General features: G+C 34.1%; 3 protein-coding genes across 4 annotated transcripts; all 3 read right to left on the bottom strand.

Moving 5' to 3' along the window:
- Positions 1–16,413: 16,413 nt before the first annotated feature.
- LOC131873623 (disease resistance protein RUN1-like) lies at positions 16,414–19,040 on the bottom strand. Of its 2 annotated transcripts, none has more exons than XM_059216564.1 (4): positions 18,902–19,040; positions 18,129–18,518; positions 16,903–18,030; positions 16,414–16,812 (listed from the first exon to the last, which is right to left on the bottom strand). In XM_059216564.1, the coding sequence occupies exons 2-4, from the start codon at positions 18,510–18,512 to the stop codon at positions 16,495–16,497; spliced, it is 1,830 nt and encodes a 609-aa protein (XP_059072547.1). In that variant the 5' UTR covers positions 18,513–18,518; positions 18,902–19,040; the 3' UTR covers positions 16,414–16,494. The 2 variants fall into 2 exon arrangements, with proteins under 2 accessions (XP_059072547.1, XP_059072548.1); XM_059216565.1 differs by having other exon boundaries at positions 16,903–18,018.
- A 737-nt stretch (positions 19,041–19,777) lies between these two features.
- LOC131859914 (disease resistance protein L6-like) lies at positions 19,778–21,719 on the bottom strand. The gene is made up of 2 exons (XM_059214193.1): positions 20,999–21,719; positions 19,778–20,888 (listed from the first exon to the last, which is right to left on the bottom strand). The coding sequence occupies exon 2, from the start codon at positions 20,876–20,878 to the stop codon at positions 19,778–19,780; it is 1,101 nt and encodes a 366-aa protein (XP_059070176.1). The 5' UTR covers positions 20,879–20,888; positions 20,999–21,719.
- LOC131859913 (probable 2' cyclic ADP-D-ribose synthase BdTIR) lies at positions 21,040–21,555 on the bottom strand. The gene has a single exon (XM_059214192.1). The coding sequence runs from the start codon at positions 21,553–21,555 to the stop codon at positions 21,040–21,042; it is 516 nt and encodes a 171-aa protein (XP_059070175.1).
- Positions 21,720–23,178: the final 1,459 nt, after the last annotated feature.

Below are 23,178 nucleotides of genomic sequence, written 5' to 3'. Positions count from 1 at the left end.
TATCGAATTATCAAGGAGGATGCAACCTATGATATTTGTGAGATGATTAAAAGCCAATTCATGGTGAACATAGAAAGAATTAAGAAGGAAAAGAAACAATCCGTCAAATATGGCTGACTACTAGTATGTATATTTTCTATATGCAAAACATTTTTCCTGGTAAGGGTAAGGTTGTATGGTCTGAAGAGAAACCGGTTATGGTTCAGATAGGAGATAGATTTGGTGAAACAATGTGGGGATATTTTAAGGAATTTCAAATTAGGATGCACTAGAGGGAAACAATTCCAACTGGTATAGTACATAAATACAAAGATAACATTTGTTTCCTTATAGACACAGATTGTTGTATCATTCAAGCCGTTCAACCCATAACTTTTTGGGTTCCTCATATGAGTAATGAGGTTGGAGTGGATATTGTCAAAATTCATGTCAACATGATACTGTCCAAACTGGTAGACTCAAAGGCAAAGAGATTTGGAACCTATGAGGAGGCAAGCTCCAAAATAAACAAGAACTTTAGGTGCCAATCATGAAAAGAAAAGTAAGAAGAATGATTGATACTCTTGACAAGAAATATGGAGGTGAAGCATCCAGTGCCACCACCTCTACTGGTGTTAGTGTATAGTCTAGGGTCAACCCTAATAGAGATGAGGGATTGACAGGTGAAAAGAAGAAAGTGACAAAGACAAAACCCAAGGGGTCTGTGGCAACCAAGCCTGCAACATATACAAAAGAAAAAGATTCAAATACTCTTGTATCTTCTTCAAGTAAACCAGTAGGTGTGACATATTCTAGGGAGAAGAATAGCAAAGGAAAGATTGATTCAAAGCTCAAAAAGGATGAGAAAGGGGGCGATATCACTGACACCCAATCAGATGTAGAAATTAAAGAGGTTAGAAGGAGTGGAAGAAACAAAGCTCCAACAGTTGATGAATTGGTCCATGGGATCAAAGAATTGGAGGTTTGGCAGGTGTTGGGAGAACATATACCTTTAGTAATAAAGAAGACATGAGGAAAATTGAGGAAGCTCTGATCTGGAACTTGCATAAGTTTTGTAGGACCCCTAGTGAGTTATATGGATTAATCCCATCAAATTTGCTAGATCAAATTGAAGAGAGATGGAAAACAGCTCTGGTTGTTGAGAAAGAACACAAAATAAAAGCACTCATGGAAGTGAAACATGATTTAGATCTTGAACAAGCCTCACTAGTGGTTGAAGCATGCATTCAACACTTCAAAATAAGAAATAGAACTGGTAGAGTGGCAGTAGGAGAAGTTGAAGCAGTGCACAAAGAAGGTGTTTCCTTGTGGAAGAAGATCATGAATCAACAAAAGGAAGTGGAAGAAGCAATAGAAAAGGAAACAAAATAGGACCAAGGTGCAGCTGTCCTTGACAGAGAAAAAGGTAAAGAAAAAGAATCTTCTGAAGGTTTTGATGTCTTCTCAGTTAATGAGATTATAGGAAATGTTGTGTCAGACATTCCTAGTTTGACAAAGGATGTTGAGCAACCAGTTCACACTACATTGGTGAAGGAAGCTGATCAAACTAAGCTTCCCGATCAAGAAGTAATAATTGAAGGCATTCCTTATGAGGATGCACCTCATAGAACTTCATTAGCACCAAATCCTATTCTATCAGTAGAAGGCAAAGATAAAGAGAAGAAAGTAGAGGATAAGAGAGAAATGATGGATACTCTTCTAGCAAAGAGGAAGTTAGACTTAGAAGATGAAAGTGGAAAGAAAAAGGTAAAATTTATCTCAGCAGCTAGTTCAGAAGTTGAGATTGCAGAAAAGGAGGATGAAGGAGAGGAGGAAGAAGAAGGAGAATCAATCATTGACATAAAGAAAATGACTCCCAAACAACTAATGAAGGTTTTAGAAAAATTGAAAATCCAAGCTGAAAAGGCTAAGTTAAGAGCAAAGAAAAAGAAGGCAAGAATTCCAAATTCTGCTAAGACAATTCTTTCTGACCTAATTCTTGACATTGTTGTTGATAATACTGCCCCCATCATTGATCAGTTAAGTACTCTTGTTACAAAAATTGGTTCAAAGGCAACCAATCTAGAGAAGGTTGCAATAAGGCAATATGAATCAAAGAGAGGAGAAAATTTAATGGAACAAAATTTAGTTGGAAAAGTTGCCCTCTCCACCATTACAGAGGAAGTCAGAAATATTCGTCAGGAAATTGGTCAATTACTGGTCAAATCTTCAAGGTTTACCAATTTCATTAGAGACCTAGAAGACAAAAGAAATCAGACTAAAAAAGAAATTCAAGATTTGATAAGTTCTTTTGATCCTCTGACCGGTTCAGCATCAATTTTCACTGACAAGGTCAAACAACTGAATTAGGAAATCAAAAGGTTGAAAGATGAAGAGGAAAAATGAGGTCTTAGTTTGTTAGAGCTACATTGAGCTATTTAGCACCAATTATTGACTTCATGCAAATGCACATTAAAGAAGTTGACCACCTCATAAATGAACCTGACTGCAAATTAGTTGATGATATGGAGGTTTTTATTGCAGTTATGCATGGGCACTTCACAACCATGAAACAGGTAAAATCTTCATGGGAATCCTCATTAAAGGTTGCTCAAGAAAATTTCAAGGATCTTTTTGCTTTACTTTGAATATTTTGTTTGTATACTCTTTGTCATTGATGGCAAAAGGGGGAATTTTGGAGTCTTGTAAAGTGTGAGTTACAGGGGTCAGAAATAGGAGTCGTAACTGACACAGTTTTTGTAGTGTTTGCCACCAATGCCAAAGGGGAAGTTTGTTGGCATTCTGGTGTATTTTTGTATGATCGGTGAATGATATGGTTGTCATTGTTGGCAATATCATCTTCCAAGTTTTCACAGTCTATCGAAAGTAAGTAGACCAGTATACAAAGGTTAACCGGCTAAGCGATGTGTAGATAGGGTAAGTAGTGAGAAGACCGACACACAAGAGGTAAACCAACAAGCAGTAAGTAGACCGACACACAAGAGGTAAACTGGCACACAGAGAGTAGACAGACACACAGGAGGTAGAACGACAAATAGTGAACAGATCGGTATACAAAAGGTAATCGACTAGGTAGATTTTGATCGATACACCGGTAGAGTCTGTAACCGACAGATTTGGTAACAGTTAGTTAACATTCAGTTATACCGGTAGTCTTCTCCAGTCATCCGACGGACTTATCGGCATGTATGACTGTCTTGGCAGAGATTCCTGCAGTGATTAGTGGAGGGTGATTTATGGCATGCAAACAAAATTTTGAATCCGATGTTGTCGAGGGAAAGTTGGTGAAAGATTGAAAGGGTAATAAATTCACATAATTCATTCTTGATAAGGTTGTTGTTCATGCTAAAAGTAATATGAGAAAGGTATGAACACAGGGGGAGCAAAGCATAGTGCAGAGTTGAAGGTCAAAGGAGCGACATAGTGAAGAGGCAAGGAACAGAGGATCGACATAATGTAGAGTCGAGGATCAATGAATCGACAGAGTGCAGAGTAGAAGGTTTAAGTAGGAAACCGGTGTTGTGTAGAACAAACACAACTGATGCAAATATAGTGTGATTTGATCAAGCTACTAGTAGCCACTACAACAAATCATTATTATGTTTCTTTCTAACCATTGCAGCTAAAATCCCTTAACAGGGTGGACTCTAACAAGTCCCATTGTAAAAATCCCTTAACTGGGTGGCATCTTAATTCATGTTCTTAAGTCCTTTAATTAGGCTACCTTTAACAGGGTAAAGATACTAATAGGCCTTGAACAAAATCCCTTAACCAGGTGGCACCTAACAAGTGTCTTTGCAATCTCCTAACAAGGATGGCTCCTTACAGAGTGTACTCCAGAAGAGTACAAATTTTGTGAGTTCCCACTCATACCGTGGTTTTCTCCCATTTGGGTTTCCACGAGATATTTCTGAGTGTCAGTGTGTATATTTTCATTCATGCATATTCTTCTGCAGTAAATATTTATGTTGATGAATGATAAATTAGTACAAACTTAAAGTAAAAGTTTTAATTGGTGAAAACCGGTAAAGTGTTGATTCACCCCTCCCCTCTCAGCACCATGCCATGTTTCACAAACACAATCCTTCAAAGGACTCAAACATCCCATGCCATGTTTCACAAACACAATCCTTCAAAGGACTCAATACAATGACAACCTAAAACCACCAGCATACCTTAACCACTAAACATGTGCTTTCTTAAATATAAGCCCAAGCTCACAAAAAAATAACTAGTGGTAAAGTAAAACCATGTGCTAACCTACCCCTTTGATCGCACATTTAATATTGGGTACTAAGTTTTCTCTTTTTGAATATCTTTCCCCAATATTAAATAAATACAATATAATAATCTCAATGTTATAATACAATTCATCAAGTGGTCCCGAGAATATTTCCAAGGAATCTCTATATTTTACACGTCCATGTGCAACATCACATAATAAATAAATATTGCAATTATAACATTACTATGCAAGGTGTACAACATCTTATTTTCCTAACATATTTAAACACGTCTTTTGTAAGCCCACATTTCCATGAAAAATATGAAGAATGGTGTTAAAAAACCAATTCCATAAGGTCGTGCAAATTGGCATGATATGCTTTGTCTTAGAGCATCAAAGATAATAGGGATAAAGGTAGCACAGTGTTATTATTGGTAGCAAATTCTTTTTGAGTTGTGTTGAGAAAATGAACATCGAGCATCATAGGGAGAATGGCACACAAAATCATCCTCTGACAATAATTTAGAACATATTTTTGAATCTTAAATTGAATTTTGGTCATTCTTGGTGATAGAATTGGTCCTGCCAAACTAAAATCTAGCGAATATTTCAGCCATATTCAACACAAAAATATTTACTTTTGTGTTAGAATGGTAGCTTGGAGAAGTTTTTAATAAGGATCATAAAATGACACACATTCTAGTTCCCATGGATCTTCAAACTAGAATTATATCTACAATTTGCCAAATTATACTGACATTTTCACTTGGAGGCTATGTAAAGGGTTCCTGCAATCCTTCAAATTCAATGAATGGTGATATATGGAATTGTAAAAGTACTTAGAGGGACAAAATCACAACACAATGATTTTGTATGAGTGAAATATCCACCTTGGTGATTTATTACTGCCATTTATAGGAAATATTGTTATAGCTAGTTGGTTAAATTTGGTTGAGTGAATATTTCATGGGAGGGGCCCAAATGGGAAATGTTCTCACTCAAAATGTGTGAAATAAAAAGAATTAATGGAAAAAGATTTTCATCTTCTCTTGTGCAAAAGGGGTTTGTATTCTTGAAATTGATTCTATTCAAGATAGAATTTAACACTTGAAAATGGTTCTTGGAATTTTCAAGGCGACTTCCTATGCATGAAACCCTAATTTCCCTCAATTGATAATAGATTAAGTAAGTACCACTACACTTCAAAAGAAACAATCAACTATGAAAGCTCCACTTGCACATGTTTATGTGTCAAAATGGATTTATCCAAAGATCTTCCTTCAAAAATATCATTGATGATAGACAAAAGATGTTGGAGTTATAGATTATGAAAAATAATTCCTCTATGTGTAGAAAGTGTTTCTCATTGGATCATACCCCAATCTCTAATGTTAAAAGCTAAAAACTCATGAGTGGGGTATTCATGCTCCAAATGGTAAGCCCACTTTGTGGACTGGTATAGAGCCACAATATTATCTCATTCAACACAAATTATAGAGGGTAATTTGACATCTCCCAAACCACTTCAAAAGATAATTATAGTTAAGTTCATCTCCTTCTCCTAATTCCCATGATTCAATTAATGAGGAAGTTCATGAGGGTAATAGTGGTGGGTTTATCTCTTCATACTCACCAATCCTTCTAAAGAAATTTGTTACACAAGCTACAAAGGCTAAGACCACACCAAAGCCATAGATGACCTTCATGGAAGTAGGTAGCATCATAGGCCAAATGGAGAAATGAATCACAACCCACCTTTCTTTTGTTAGCTAGAACAAGAATAGATAGAACTTAAAAGAAAGAAATATCTTCCATTGAAATATAGCCATCAAATGACATTAAGGTTGCCAAAGAAAGACCAAATTTTTGAAGAAATGTGTATTGTAACCCACCTATTCGTGGGTCAAAGTAAATTTTGTTAAGTATGATTTATTTAATAGAAGTCAACCCCTTGTCAACAATTTTTAGTTAAAAAAATATTTAATAAATAATACAAATAAATAAAATAATTTTAAAATAAATATATAATAAAATATTTTTAAAATAAAAATATAATAAAATATTTTTTGAAATAAGTAAAATAATTTAAAATAAATTTAACTTTTAAATGAACAGAAAATTAATATTAATATATATAATTTTTTAAATAAATATATTTAAATTATTTATTTTTTATTATTACATTTATTTAATTAATCTAAACTCTAAATAATCAGCAATTTTGTCAATAAATGTTTCATGTAGCTAAAATAAAACAATCTCAAATTAATTTTTCTTAACTCTAATAAAACAATGAAACAATGAAATATTGAACTAACTATACTCATTATAATTATTTTACAAGAGATTTGATTTGAATTTATTAAATTTAAACTTTGGTTGGTTTGTAACCACCCACAGTCGGGCCGGCTTAACCGGCACACTCAAAGCGTTGACTGCTTAGGTGTGCTCAGGTGGGCCCAGCGATAACCCTTCCAATCTCCGTTCGCCGTTAACGGTGGCCGTTTGGTGGAAGCGCACAAATTGAAATTTTAAACCTGATTCTACTTCCCGCCCACGCACGCATGACTTAAAATTACTGCACTGCAAAAGGATATTGGAGTTTTGTTAGATGGTGCTCTCCCTCGACCGCCTTTCATCCCCGTTATCGTGCAGCAGAATCACTAGTTTGTTGCTCTCCCGGCTCTCATCCATAACATGCCTTCCAGAGGAGAAAGAATAACAAACTGCTGAGTCTGTTAGGCATGTTCGAGCAGAGTAGAAGTGTGCTCTGGTAGACATCTATGCAAAATGTGGAAGCCCAGACGAGGGACGCGAATTGTTTGACAGAAATCTTCAAAGAAATGTGTTCTCATGGGTGTCCTTGACATTGCAGGATATCTACAAAGTGGATTTTTTTAAAAGGTTCTACAAAATTTCAAGAAAATGCGATTTGCAGGCGTAAATCTAAACTCTTCAACCTTTGCCAACATCCTCAAGCATTGGAAGAGGCGAAAATGCGATTTGCAGGCGCAAATCTAGACTCCTCAACCTTTGCCAACATCCTCAAGCATTGTAAGAGGCTACGCATACCCATCACACGATAAAACTTGAGCGATTTGGTCAGATGTTATAGCTGCAACTGCACAGTTAGGCATGTATGCAAAATGTGGAAGCATACAGAATACACGTGAACTGTTTGACAGCATGTGTCAATGAAATGTGTTGTTATGAAACGCAAAATGCAATTGGCAGGTCTTCCATGACTGTAGAAGGTATTTAGATGGCCGGATCGGCTCCGAGGCCATTTGGTCGTCCCAGCTTGTGTCAGGTTCACACTAGAACATATCTGACCATGTCATAATCTCTGGGTATGCCTTGGCCCACAAAAATGTATGACCTGAAATGATTATAATATTCCAATTACAACTTCACAACTTCCGTTGAATGCATGCAAAATTGATATAAATGTAATAATTTCCTTTGAGAAAAATGTAAAATTTATGGCTTGTCAAATGCTGAGAAATTAGGTTAAAGATTCTCCAAATTTATGGCGACTCAAAGTTGATAATCAAGTGGAAATCATAATATGTGGCAAAGAACTCTTGAATGAAAGCATATAAGGATCATATGTCAAATCTATTAAATTTCTTTTATGCACCAAAAACATAGTATAAATGTAGATAGGAATGCCTTAATTGGCTCACAAATTTACTCAATGAGATATTTGGTTAAAAAATAAGGATTCCATCAAGCTAATCATTAGACTTATAGAGCCAAACAATGAATCTCACTAGATGGTGTTTTAAAATATGCAAAGAATACTTAATTCGTTCAACTATCTAATGTGAATATAGAATTATTGGCCTTAAAATTAAGAAATATATGGAGATCAAATCTTACAATTAAAGGAAAATAATTTGTCAATAGAAATGATAATTCTAGAAGACATATTAAGCTTATATGATTCTTGTAGAGAGAAAAGAAAGATAGCAACATGCAAGGAAGATCACAAAAAATTATAAAACTCCCAAGAAAAATTATAAAATCATGGCCTATGACGTATAATTAACATTTGCACCATAATGGCCAAGTCATGGCCTATGATTATCAGGAATTGAAAGAATAGAATAAGGATAGAATGCAATACACAATCAAGCTCTTATCTTAAGAAAAAATAGTGAAGTGGAAATATAAAGCATTCAATCCAAAGGTAGAACTAATATAATGAATTATGGAAGAGTATCCTAGGCTATACAAGCAATCTTGCATCACCCTAAAATTCCTTCCTTCACTTATTTTCTAAATCTTTGTATATTTTCATTTACTTTTCGATCATTAGTTAATTAAATGTTGCAAATCTAACTACATTTCATTGCACTTGTTGATCTCACATTTTGGTTGAGCAACACATGTCCTGCATTGATCAAACAATATCATGTTCTATTTTTGAAACTTTCATCACTAGAAAGGAATATATAAATTTCTAACCTATTGGTAGGCATAATAGTATAACAAATAGTTGAATTCTTCAAGAATTTGTCAACCTTTTGAATCTTTTGTCAACAAAGTACAAGGTACAATAAACCTAGAAGAATTTACCATATGAAATAAAGTGAGATTCATTGATCCATCTTCACCAAATTCATTCTCAAAGATTCTTTCACACATTTGGCTAACTACACATTTGATAACCCATCAATCTTTGCACATGATGTTGTGATTGCTCAATATCATTCATAAAACTAGATGATACTATATAAGAATTACTCGTGCAACCATTTGAAATAAGTGAAATTAAATATTTGAGAAAAGATTCAATTTTGAGCATTGTATTATAATCTCATTTGAATTATTTAATTTGCATATTTATAATTAAATAGCTAAATTTGAGAATCTTAGAAGCCCACTATCGAAAATTCTAACTCATTCATGATTGAGAATTAATAAAGTTTATAATATTACTACATCAATTATGCATGAACTTACCAATTTTGTTATTTCAAAGATGATAGATCTTGTTTAGTACTCAAGTTGGGTTTTCAACATGATGCTAGTGAAAAACAAATGGAGCAAGATTCTAGAGATCTAAATAGAGCCTCTTTAAAATAACTACTCTACCCTCTACGAATGTAGTCTATGAACTAACTAGTTTTAAATCCTAAATAACTTTTCAAGTATCAACAAAATACTAGCGAAAGAAGATAAGAATAAAATGGATCACTCTTTCCTATATAAAAAATAGAATTTATTCTACGCAGTAAGGGAAACATTTAAAAAATTACCAATTTAAACTATCATTGTGGCTTAACTATATTTGAATAAAGAATACCCTTTTAATCACTTGAAGGAGGTATCTCATAGGTGCCAATTTTTTAGATTCTCTTTGAATACAAAAAAAACCATTTTTAGTGTTTCCCACAAAAAAATGTTGGTCCAGGTACATTGTCTCTTAGTAAGTTATAACTATTGGTCCTTATAGGGTTCAATCTATTCTTAAGATTTCACTTCCTTGTCATAAAAGGAACATGTAACAGTCCATGGGAAAGAATAGTTCTATGAGAAAATTCATAATAAATTTTATAGGCATCTAGTTCATACTACAACAGGCTCATGTTGAAAAGATAAAACACGTTGAATAAGAATTTGAATATATCAAGGAGGCCATTTAGAAGGAACCAAAGTTGGTCAATCTTAAGTTCTCTATAAATTTTATCTTATATGTGTATAGAAGACAAGATAACATCACTACAATTCTTGCTTGGAGGGATGAAAGGCTTGGTGCAATGAATATCTTGTTTCCTTTTTATTAAAAAACTAAAAGACAACAAGGAAGCTACAACTTTGTGTTGAAATATACGATATGATCAATATATTATAGTATAATTGATGAGTATTATGATATATTCATTAATTTCACCACTTATCAAAGTTTAAATAGGAGGCTATCTATCATCACATTACAATAATACCCTCTTGAACTAAATACAAAATAAAAATCAAAAGTCTATCTAAACCTTTAAATATGTATCATATTGAGACCATGTCTTTGAGATCTACAAATCTTGGTTATTGATTTGTAATAGACTATGAGAATTATTCTCTAGATATTTATGATAGAAATCATATGACTAATAAAGTTTTGTATGAAGAACGTGATAAATAGTGAGAAATAGCTAATGAGGATAGTGGTGTACATAAATTATTTGATGAAATTGGCCTCATACATAGTGTAGTGTCGTAAATTATAAACCTTTACAATTTCACCCTCCTCTTTAGGCCCTTCCTTTATTGTATCTCTCATACCTCATTTTAAGCCTATTTTTGGTCTTTTCAATACCAAATTGTTGGCATATGCTCATGAGGTGACCAAAACCTATGTCCTAGGCTTGTGCATTCTACAACCATCCTCTACTCCTATTCTAAGAGGACTACGATGCTTGTTCACTATGCATCCATCCTTCTATGCACCTATTTTAGGTGGACTAGGGTGCCTAGTGTAATTTTACCTCAGAAGGGGGTCCAAAATTATACGTATTAGACTAAAGATTATTGCCATTTTTTATTTGATCCTGATATTTTAATATGACCATTGGAAGTCATCCTAAAATAGGAATTACCTTGAGATCCATATATAAAGACATCCCCTTTAATTCATTTTCTCCCTAATATTTCTATCACAATCCTAGCACATCATTGAGCAAGTATTAGTGAGCAAATGTTTTTAGATTAGAGCATTATGGAGAAACAAGCTACAACAACCTACATGCAAATCTGTTTTCATGATTGACCTCATTATGTGTAATCATCTCATGTTATTGCATCAACCTTTGAAGGTCTTAACCAAAGAGCATTGCATCACCACCATTATCAATCTTAACACGATATCATTTCAATTCAGCATTTCCTTAAGGTTTTTTCAGCCTCTACCCTACTAGCCCTAGTAAGCTCTCTTTTTCAATTATCATTGTTATAGTGGAGGTTAATTTCTACCCAGGGTTTGACTTAGGAAAGCTCTTATAAGTCACACCATTATTCCCTCTTTTTTGTATGCAAGTTACAGATGTAATAGCCAAAGGTTTCAAATTTGTAAAGATTAAATTGAGACCTAAAATTCTAAATTTTGAATAGGTGAAAACCCCTAGTGTATGTTGATTTGCACACGTGATTGACACTTTTTTGCTGAATTTTAGAGGAAGTGATTTGTAGGGCATCTTGATCTAGAATTTGAAGTTTTAGCTAACGAAAACACCTTTAGGTTAGGGTTCCTAGCACATTTGACCAACATTTTTAGCCTTAGATTGTAGTGACAGGTTCATCTTTGTATCTCATTTAAAAATATGTACTTTTATGCTTGCTTTTTGATATTTTTCTTTCTGTTTATGTTAAATCTTGTCAATTTCTTAGCATTCTACCTAGTTCTTGCTTCATCATTAATTAAAATCACATATATGTAAAAAGAGGAGAAAAATCACATACAATATCCAACTCTCCTTTGGGACTAAGGTTGGATCTTATTGAATATCTTCCTCCAATAAAAAGTGAAAATAGTGATTGATTAAGTTCTTAGCTTACATTTCTAAGGTAAGATTCCTATTTCCACCATTTCATTTTGGTGGGCTCAATGCTACTTACATTTTGCATAATTCTAATTGGGATTTTTTAGATTTTATTTTTAATCATGGATCTTACACAATCTGATTTGTTTGCACTTTCACATATAATTATATATAGCTAGTTACCTACAATTATCAAAATTATTTGTTGAAAGGTGGCTTATTTCACTTCACATTGATTCATTGCATTTTAATGTATTGCATAATGAAGGTTTCAAGGATGTTTCCAACATTTACTTCTTTTCTAAAGGATTTCATACACATTTCTTGTTGTTATTTGATTCTCTTTTTAAATATGTTCATAGCATGTTTGGATTTTCTTAACGACCTAGTGGATGTTTCATATGGGACCTTTTATTATCCTCCTATAAATGATATTGAGATACATAATGTTTTACCTCTCTAGAGTATCCCTTATCCATAAGGAAACAACTGATACTTTTCTAGGCATATTAAAGTAGGGGCCCAAATAGAGTGTGAATCTTGTAAATGATTAAAATTTACAACAATATAGAATGATAGTAACATAACATAAAAAAGTCTCATTAAACACTCAAATCAAGAATTCTAATGATAGTAACATAGGGATTATCTAGAAAAGAAAACACAAACAAGAGGAGGATAATGAGAACCCAAGTCAGACCTTGATAACACATAACTAATGCCTTATATCAATATAATTATACAATTTAGATCTCACAATCTAGAATTGACTCATCAAGAACCAAGAAAAATTAGAACTCTTAAATATAAGATAACATTTGACAATAAATTTGAATAGAAATAACTTGAGATTCATCATTCTTTTGGGAAATATGGGGTGTGTATGCAAGGAATGTCATGTTCCTAGCTAGTTTTGAAAGTTATCAATGAGGAAAATGAATAACATAATCCCACATTATTAGGACGGTATATTATCTTTTCAAGTAGGTTTAGATACATGTGTTTTGAGTAGTATATGATGAGCTTCAAAAGTGAATAGAATAACATCGTTATTCTATTAATTTTGATAAGGAAACTAATAACTATCTAGTAAGTCCGTATAGAAGAATAAGAACTTGATGAATTGTATTAAAATTAATACTAATACTTAAAATATGTTCAACCAAGCACTTTAATGAATTATGTACTAGGAAAGTGATAATAGAAATTTGGTTTGTGGATAAGACTTGTACTTGTAAAAGGATATAAAATATATAAAATGTACCTCAATGTATTATCAAGTGCATGGTTATATTAGAAACATTCCCTATTCAAAACCTTCTTGATGGGTGTTCAGAGCCACTCTTAAGGTACCAATAAATTATATGCCTAGATAGGAAAAAATTATTAAGATCTAAAGTTATGCAAACCCCATTTATAAATCATCAAAGCAAGTACTAGCAAAACTCTTTGAGGTGAGTTACTCTAACCTTAATTGAAACCAATATCCTATGGATCTTTTTTATATTTAATAATTTGAAGACTTTAATAATGCTATAGTAATTTTGGAATTAGGTACTTTATCATGTCTTTCCCCATGCTTTCACTTCCTACTCTATCTTTATCTATGGCCCTTGGATTTTTTGTCTCAATATAATCATGTACTTCTTAAGCTTTTAGACTAATCCATGAACCTCACTTATTCTCCATTTACTCTTTTAATTGCTTCCTCTGCTTTAGCATTGAGTAATCACCATCCCTAATTCCTAATTTGACAAATCACTTTTCCTTTAAGTCTCAAAATATTGTGCTTTTAATGTATTTTATCTATTCATTTCTCTTATCTCGCTTCTCATCTCCCTTCCTCCTTGTTGAGACCATACTTGTGGGATTAATTATGCTAGCATGTTGAAAAGGTATAAGGTTGTGGTGAAACCAATCTCCGAACCTTGAAATCCTTCCACCTTATTCCACTTGCTCTTTTTTCTTCTAGCATTAGGAACTCTAGATTAATGATCTCTAATCCATTTCTCTTGAGTCATTGTCTTTTGGATTTATATATTTTCCTCTACCAAAATTTGAATCTAGCTCTCAAATCCTTGACCCTTAATCCCTTTCTTTTACCTTTTTGTCCATATTTTTTAGTGGTATCAATTTTTTCCTCACCTTGATCTCTCTTCTTCTTCTTCTTAAAATTAAGTTAGCATGTGGTAATTTCCTAAAATGTAGTTCCCAACTACTCAATACAATTTATCTTCTATAGATTCTACCAATCAATTTAAACCAATCGTAAGATCCTCCTTTAATAACTAAGCCAATCTTGATGTTGATAGTGATATTGTCCTATATGTCACCTAGTCACTTTCTTCAACTAAGTACTATATGACACATGTCTTACATGCAACTAACCACACAAAGTAAGTGGGAAATTGCATTTTAATGTTATTAAACTTGATAACACCCCTATCCAAGCAATTATTTCCTTGCAAATGCCTTCCTAAAGATAAATTGCGATATTAAAAAGAAATGAGTTAAGGATGGATAAATTAAATTAATTAAGTATTTATGCAAATTTTGATAACAAGAGATTGAAATAATTTATTAGTAAGATCTAGGTAGGTTTTGAAGAGAATTTAATGATCATGATAGGAAAGAAGATAGAATATTGAAACAATCCTAGGACTAAGAAAAAAGATAATGGAAAATGCTAGAAGTGCAAGAAGCATGAGGAGAGTGTATCAATAGGGATGCAACTGATAAAAAAAACCCAAGTACTGAGATAGGTAGATCCTCAATGGACATGTTATTCATGAATATTAAAGAAATAGAGCGGTTTATAACTTGAATTAGAACTACGGAGAAAAATGTAACTAAGATCATAAAACAATTAAAAGAATATAAGGCAACAATGAACATAGAGAAGTTTGACCTTATTTATAGCTATTTTATAGATGTGGTTGCTATGGGGAAGAAGAGGAATTAAATAAGGGAGGAAGTAAGGAAGTTGTTAATTAGTAAAGAAAATAAGATAATAATAAGCAATAGAGTCAAATAAGTCACCAAGCATTTATAGTTTTTCAAGGAATTTTTGGAGATGATAGATGACATTGATTTCCTAGGTTGAAGAAGAAAAAAATAACTTATTCAAATTATAAATTAATGCTTATTTTAAATAAATAAATATTCCGTTTTATTCTAAATTTTATTTTTTCTAAATTTATTAATTAAAGAATTATATTTTTAGAAAATTTGTCTCATCTCTTTTATTTCTAATTTACATAATTTTACATTTTCATGCTTTTTATATTTTTTTTCTTATTTAAATTATAAATAAATTAATATTTATTTTAAAATGATAAATACACATTTTTTATTTCAATTTTATGTTTTCTAATTTTATTAATTAAAGAATTATTTTTTTATAAAATCTATTTTATCCTTCTTTTATTTGTAATTTGTTTATTTTTATTCTTTCATATTTATTTATTTTAATTTTAATTATAAATAAATAATACATATTTTTAATAAATAAATACATATTTTTTATTCCAAATTTTATCTTTTTTAACTTTATTTTTAAATAATCTATTAAAATTATCAAACTATTATTACTCCAATAAAATTATTTCTTCATTAAGATAAATTTTGTTTACGTTTATGTATGCTAATTTAAAGCCCTAACTGGTTGGGATTTAATGTACGGAAGAATATAAGAATGAACAAGGAAGAGAAGACAGAATTGGTGAATGCTCTTATTAGGCCTATTGGCTCAAACAATAATCCTCATCCACTTCCACCACCGAACAAACCTTCTGCCCAAACAAACCGCCATTGTATAGTCATGGAACACCTGCCAATTGCTTTTGGATGAAAGTTTCTGAAGCCTCTTCAACAAGCCCATTTTGTGAGTACCTGCAATCAACGCTTTCCATGAGAAAACATTTCTTTGAGGCATGTTGTCAAACAGTTCAGGTGTATTCTGTATGCTTCCACATTTTGCATACAAGCCTACCTGTGTATTTGCACTCTAACATCTAACAAAGTTGCTCTATGCTTTATCCTGTGATGGGCGTACGTAGCCTATTGCAAGGCTTAAGGATGATCGAAAAGGTAGAGGAGTCTGGATTTACGCCTGCAAATCTTTTTGAAAGTTTCTAGAGCCTTTTCAACAAATTCACTTTGTAAATATCCCACAATGTCAAGGGCGCCCATGAGAACACATTTCTTTGAAGATTTCTGCCAAATAATTCGCAGCCCTTGTCAAGGCTTCCACATTTTGCATACATGTCTACCAGAGCACACTTCTCTACTTGAATATGCCTGACCCACTCGACAGTTTGTTATTCTTTCTCCATTGAAAGGCATGTTATGGATGAGAGCAACGAACTAGCGAACCTGCTGCACGATAAGGGGGATGAAAGGCGAAAAGGGAGAGCACCATCTAACAAAACTCCAATATCCTATTGGAGTGCGGTAATTCTAAGTCATGCGCGCATGGGCGGAAAGTAGAAGCAGATTTAAAATTTCAATTTGCGCGCTTCCGTTAACGGTGAACGGAGGTGGGAAGGGTTATAGCTGGGCCCACCTAAGCACAACTAAGCAGGTCAACGCTTTGAGTGTGCCGGTTAAGCCAGGCCCCCACAGTCCGATGAAAATTTAAGGATAACCAGATTAGATGAATAATGTCCAGAACCGATTAAATGCCTCTAACACTCTCCCTTCTTCTTACACCAACAATATTCCTCTCTCTACCTAACCTTCTTCATCCCATATTTCAGCTGTCGCACTTACAATATCCTCACAACCTTGTCTCAACACACCTACTAACACCCATTTCCCCTCCTTCAATCGCATATGTGTCCCACCCCCAAAAGAGAGCCAGCATCTACAATCTGTAATTGAATTTACAAGGAAACAAACGACGGCCGCATCAGAAGCATGCATCTTTCTACATTCTACCTTCCACATATCACCACCAACAATGGAAAGGGTGGGAAAGGAAAGAGAATCCAACGCTGACTCTGCACCACTCACTGCCCTTCCACATATCACCATCTCGCCTGGCCATTTCTACAAAACAAAATTATCCCACTCAATAAAATTAATTACATACATTCGCAATTAATTTTTTTAATGTAACCAACAAACAGCTTTGATTACCTTTATAGTTTGAATGCAGGGTCGAAGAGCTGATCTGTTCTCTGCTACCATCACAAATCTCTTCAATTTCTCCAACCCCTCCAAACTTTGTATAGCTGGGGACATCCGTGATGTATGCACCTCCAATGTCTCCAATGTTCTCGAATTCTCTAGCCCTTCGATTTCCACTATTTCGTCGCAATCTCTTATCCAGATAAATTTGAGGGAATGTAATTCTGCAAAACTTGGGAGCTCATTTAACTCCGGACACCTCACTATGGAAAGCAATTGAAGATTTGCTAGGCCGCCAAGTCCCGTTGCCTTTTTCAGCGTTTTACAGTCAGATACCTCTAGCCTCGGCACTGACGTTGGCAGGCTTTGGATATCCACTAGATGATCATTACTGAAAAGGTAGATATCTTCAAGGCTGGGACAGCTGTTTCCACTTATTGATATTGTTGACACACTCGTGGAATATATTGATATCCTCTTGAGCATATTTAGAGGCCCCGAAAAGTCCGGTAAACAATTAAACATTTCACAATTCCTGAGTTCTAGTCGAGTCAAACTAGACAGATTTCCAAGAGAGTACGGCAAGCTGGCCAAGAACCGACTTCCTATCTCCAGCACTTCCAATTTTCTGAGTTCGCCAATGTCACTCGGAAGCCCCCTTATGCTTGTGTACGTAGCTTTGAGCTCTCTCAAACACACTTGATGTGTGATTTGATTTGGCAATTGTTCCAGCTTCCTACATCCCCCAAAGTTCAAATACTCCAGGTTAACTATGTTTTCCAGCATGTCGGATCTCAAGGTGAGTTCCTGACAACCATCTAAATTGAGATGTTGAAGGTGTCTCAGCTGCTTAAAAGAATCTGGCAATGTCTGCAGCTCCCTACACGACTCCAAATCTAGATACCGCAGGTTTATCAGATCCCCCAAACGGCTAGGCAGTGAAGACAGCCTTGAACAATAAGATAATTTCAGCCACTCCAGTGATTGGAGATTGCAAAACTCTTCAGGGAGATCCTCCAGTGATTCACAATAAGAGATATTTATGCATTTCAATCCCTGTAGACGTCCTATTGAGTTTGGAATCCTTTGCAATTTACGGGCCTCGTCGATACACAGTTCTCTTAACTGCAAAGGAGGCTACAGAAAGAGTAATTGTCAATTACCCAGAAAATACGCTAGTAAAAATTTTAAGATTGGAAGTTCACCTCGAAGCAACCAGTATAGAAAATACTTACATCTGAATTATCCCATAATTGTACTAAGCAATGAGGTTTGATGAGCTCCAAAATTCTTAAATTTCTGAGTGACCATGACTGAATTTTTCTCCCCTTGAACTCATCCAACCTAAGGCAGACAGGGCCCTCCAATGGTGTGCCAAAATATTCGATAAACTGTTCTTCTCTGCCAGAATTTTTTTTTAATCCGAGCGAGGAAGGTGGAGGGATCCCAAAACATCTGTTTGAAAGGGATCCTATCAGCTCAAAGCAGGCCCTTATCTGACGCAATGGCTCGTCACTATATTCAAATAGGGATCCTATGAGCTCAAAGCAGGCGCTTCTCTGACGCAATGGCTCGTCAGTATATTCAAATCGAGCAGCATCTATCCCTCTAATAGACATTCCTCCCTGAATGCGAAAACGAAGAGCATAAATTAAATGTAATGCGAGGATCAGCAGGACGTATACAAACGAAACGTGTTGGTTTTGGAAGATAAAACCCGTAACTTAAATGAAGTGTCACAGAAACTTCAACAATATACACCGGATTTTAATATTGCATTTCACTTCAGAGTTTTATCCAAGGTTGTGAAATCTACTCAGAACTTAACAAGCTAAAGAAATAAAAGAGAAACTATTTTAAATAGAAACAATACTGTTGCAGCAGTATCGTGCATCCATTAACCTTTGAATTTCGTAAAATTTATAAAGAGAGTTTTGAATATGCAAGTTGTGCAAAGAAATGCCTCCTGGTTAGAATTGCAAAACTAAAAAGTGATACCCCAACAGACCTGTATTTCATTATGAAATTGCGTTGCCAGCCCGAGGCATGAATTGCCTCCAGAACGAACACCCTGCCAAAGGGGAAAAAAAACGCAGTCAAAAGAGAGAATTTTTTTACTTTTTATATTATATTTTTTTCATATATATATAGTTTTTTTTCATATATTCACTTCCCATTTATTGATTTGATATATTTTTCATTTAATTATGTTTGTTTTTTAAAATTATTATTATTATTTTTTCTTTAATTTTTATTATTTATCTTTAGGATTTCTTCAATTATATGCTTCCTTTCTTGCACTCCTCCCATTCTTTTTATACTGCTGGGTAAGCAATTTCACAGCTCTCAAAAAAATTAATAAAAAACATGTTGATAATTGAGATCAAAATATCAAATAGCAAATAAATTTGAAAGGATGTAGTAGTTGAACATGTTTCAATAGTTGTGATAGTATTTGTTGATTTAAATTTATTATTTTAACAATATCATAATATTTTTTACTTTAAAGTTGTTAATGTGGATCATGAGAATTTATGATTGAATGAAATATAGTTTTAGATTAAACAACAACAAATCATGTGAGTGCATCAATTAAACATGACTTAATTTATAATTACTAGTCTAACGTTTTTTAGGTGTCTTTTTGTACACCCTAACAAAAAGTATGTTGATCAGACATCATATTTGATTATATGATCTTTAAATCTTAGTCATAAGTAAAGAATTTATAAACAACCTGTTATAAAACAATGAACGTGATTTTACATTGTAATATAAGATTTTGAAAGGGGATCAATTAAGATGCTCAAGTATAGCTCATCTCCTCAATTAAATGTGATAACAAAGATTTTATAACAATTAAACATTGATGTCTTCAAAACATTCATAATAATAGATGACAAGAATTTCGTTTAATGAAGCTCAACTTAATTTGTTTCTGTATATCAATTATTTGCTCTTGATGCCATACACGTGAAGGTGGATGTCTACCTGTAAATTCCCTTCCCAGATCTCTTAAATGATCATGCATTATTATAATATCATTCTTGTCCACATTAACCAGACACTTGTTAACAAGTGTTTCCCACCCATGCAAACCACTCCATCCCGATTCATTCCATACTTCAATGACCCAACTTTTCTTTTTGCCAATGAAAAAACAAGCCACATCCATAAACATCTCTTTCTCTTCTTCATCTAATGAATTGTAGCTGACATTCAACCTTCCTTTAACATCTTCGGCCAAAATTTTGAGAATCTTATTCAACTGAGATTCCCAATAATCCTTGGACTTACCATAAACTAATCCTCCAAAGACCTCAAGGGACAAAAGCAACCCATCGCAAGCTTGCAAAAACTTTTCAACAGTATTTTCAAATCCCTCTTGTGAATGGGACTGTAAAAATGCATGCCAACAAAAAAGTTCCTTGGCGTGAAGGGGATTCAATGCCTTGATCCTATATATAGTTGAGCCCGATTTTGCAAGGAGATTTAACTCGCGTGATGTAACAATGACAAGACTGCCGGATGCAAGGCCATCTTTAGTTGGTAACAGAGCATCCAGTTGGCTACCATGATCCACGTCATCCAAAACGATGAGCGCAGGAACAGATCTCAACCGATTTACCAGAATAGCCTTGACTCCTTCAATGTTATCGAATGCTGAGTCTTGGACACCAAGGTCCTTCAGAAGCATGTTTTGCTTCTCATGCAAAGCATTTTTGCTTGCAGCATCTCGCACCGCAAATACAAAACTGGAATATTTGAAGGATGGGGATTTCCTGTTATACAACTCTTTAGCAAGAGTGGTTTTAACCGCTCCGCCCATTCCCACAATCCCAACAATTTGAGCGTTGTGCTCACTCTCAACAGCTTCTTCAAAATCCCGCACGATATCAACCAGTCCAATGGGTTTGTCGGCCACCAGAAAGGGCACCTTGCCCAGTTCCTTAGATACCATATTTACAATATTCTTCAACTGCATCGCCTCATCTCTAAATATGTGCAATGGATATGGAACATATGTGAGAACCCAACGATAACAATAAGACCGGAAATTAAAACAAGAGAAAGATTAAAGTCTGTGAGGTTATTTGGTACTTACCTACTATCCTTGATCACGCAGCCAGAACGAAGAGAAGCATTCTAGAGTGCCCTCCTCCACTCGTCAAGCTTTTCCTCGGAGTATCTGCCATTCAGTTGATATTGAGAAAACGCAGCAGCATAGATTCCTTTTCCTTGACCCACCCAGCGCAGATCAGAAGGATCGACATGATAGAAGACAGGAATAATTCTGTTACCCGTCTTAAGCATGGAGGACAGCTCCGCTAAACACCAAGGGGAATCGGCATAGTTAACAGAGAAAATGGCAATATGAAGTGTAGCAGTGCGAATGGCCTCTTGGATTTGTGCTGGAATGACATCACCCAATTGAAGGGAATGGGCATCCAGAAAGACGGAGATTCCGAGGGCGGTAAGTTTATGGGAGATGGTGGTGGCGAGGGTGTATTTGACATCAACACCGCAATGGTTGATGAAAACATCGAAAGAAGCAGAAGGACGGAGAAGAGGAGTGGCGGAGGAGGAAGCAGCAGATGAGGGCACAATCTCGTCAAAAGTATTTACAATCTGGAAAGGTGAAGAGGGAGTATAAGTGGCCATGGAATTGATTCAACTGCACACAACTAGCGCTCACAATTCAAAGGCTAACAAAACAAGAGAGTCCCTAAGCAAATAAACAAATGTCTCTGATCAACTCTGCGCAGGAGACATTTATTAAAAACTTAAAAACGCCTCTGTGTAAAACCGTGTTCAAAGAATCATTCAGTGGGCACAAACCTACCAGGTGTTGTTTCTTGTCTTGTAGGTTTACAAAGCGAGGTCAAATTGGCAGACGTGTAAGGTGCAGATTCAGTCCGGGGATTCTGGAGTGCATTCCAAGTGCAATGCATATAGAGGATTGAAAATGTCGTTGCATCTAGGACAGCAATAATGCAGAGTGGGGTCTGTCAAATCTAGTTTGTTAGTTGGTTGGATTCCATTTTAAAAAACACAAGCCGTCCAATTACGAATTTGTCATCACTTGTTTGGATTAGATGACTTCGGCTAAGATTCACTTCCCAAACTTAAAGTTATTCTAATCATGCCTAATTACAATTTACCGAACTCTATATTGTTAGTAACTGCTGTCACGAGGAACTATCCCAATGCAAATCGTTTTAACACACATTAACATTAAAAAATTAAAAGCTTATTTTATATATGGAAAGTAAATATTTTTACTTTTAAAAATTACGATACAAATTTTACAAAAAAATATTTTAAAAATGAATTATTCTCATTCTGAATGGTTAAAAGGTTTCACCCATTATTTAGTCTTTACGTTATTAAAAAATAATAATACTTTTTAAAATAATAAAATATTAAGAATTATTTAGCCTTCATGTCATTCAAAAAATATTTTTAAAATAATAAAATATTAAAAATTTAAATGTATTGTATGCTAATACATGATATGACATCTTGTTGCAAAATGATTGAAAAATATTATTATATTTATATATGATTATGATTTTAACCAACTACAATACTACAAAATCTTGAGACTATTTTAGAATTTGTATGAAAATCTCAATGTTGGTTTAATCATGACAAATTGTTTTTAGTTTTCTAAAAAAAATTGCAACTGACAATGAAGACACTCATGTGCTTTTCCCAATAATTGTACTTGCCAATGGTTACAAACATCAAGAAGATGTCCATGGAAAAGTTCCAATGCCTTGTGAATTTGTTGATAAAGACCTAACACTTACGATTTTCATGGAGTTTCTAGTCAATTAGAAGGCTCTTGTAGGTACAAGTTAGAGATCTGACTAGTTCTAGGAACACATGGAACCCTTGATGGTTCTACATCCCACTAAAACCCCTAATGAAAAGGAAAATAATGAATTTAAACATCCTAGATACTTCAAGAATGGTTTTGATTAAAGTTAAAACCTTTGACAAGATAACTTGTGGTTCCTATTTTGAAAAGTTTAGAGATAATATGGAAACTACAAAGCTTTCCAAGGTGTCATAGCAACACAAGCAAGAAATGAATATTTTATGCTTGGAATTTTTATTTTATTTTTTAAAATTTGTTCATAAAAGGAACATGTTAGTTGTAGAGGTTGAAGCTAGGAGGAAATTTGAGGATGATGAAAAGGAGTCTCCTATTATCTATAGAACAATCTTTGGACATGATTACTTTGATAACATGTACGAGTAGTAGATTCAAATCCATCC

Source organism: Cryptomeria japonica, chromosome 2, assembly GCF_030272615.1.
Source record: "Cryptomeria japonica chromosome 2, Sugi_1.0, whole genome shotgun sequence".
Classification (NCBI taxonomy): Eukaryota; Viridiplantae; Streptophyta; class Pinopsida; order Cupressales; family Cupressaceae; genus Cryptomeria; species Cryptomeria japonica.
This window is presented reverse-complemented; position numbering and strand designations above follow the sequence as displayed.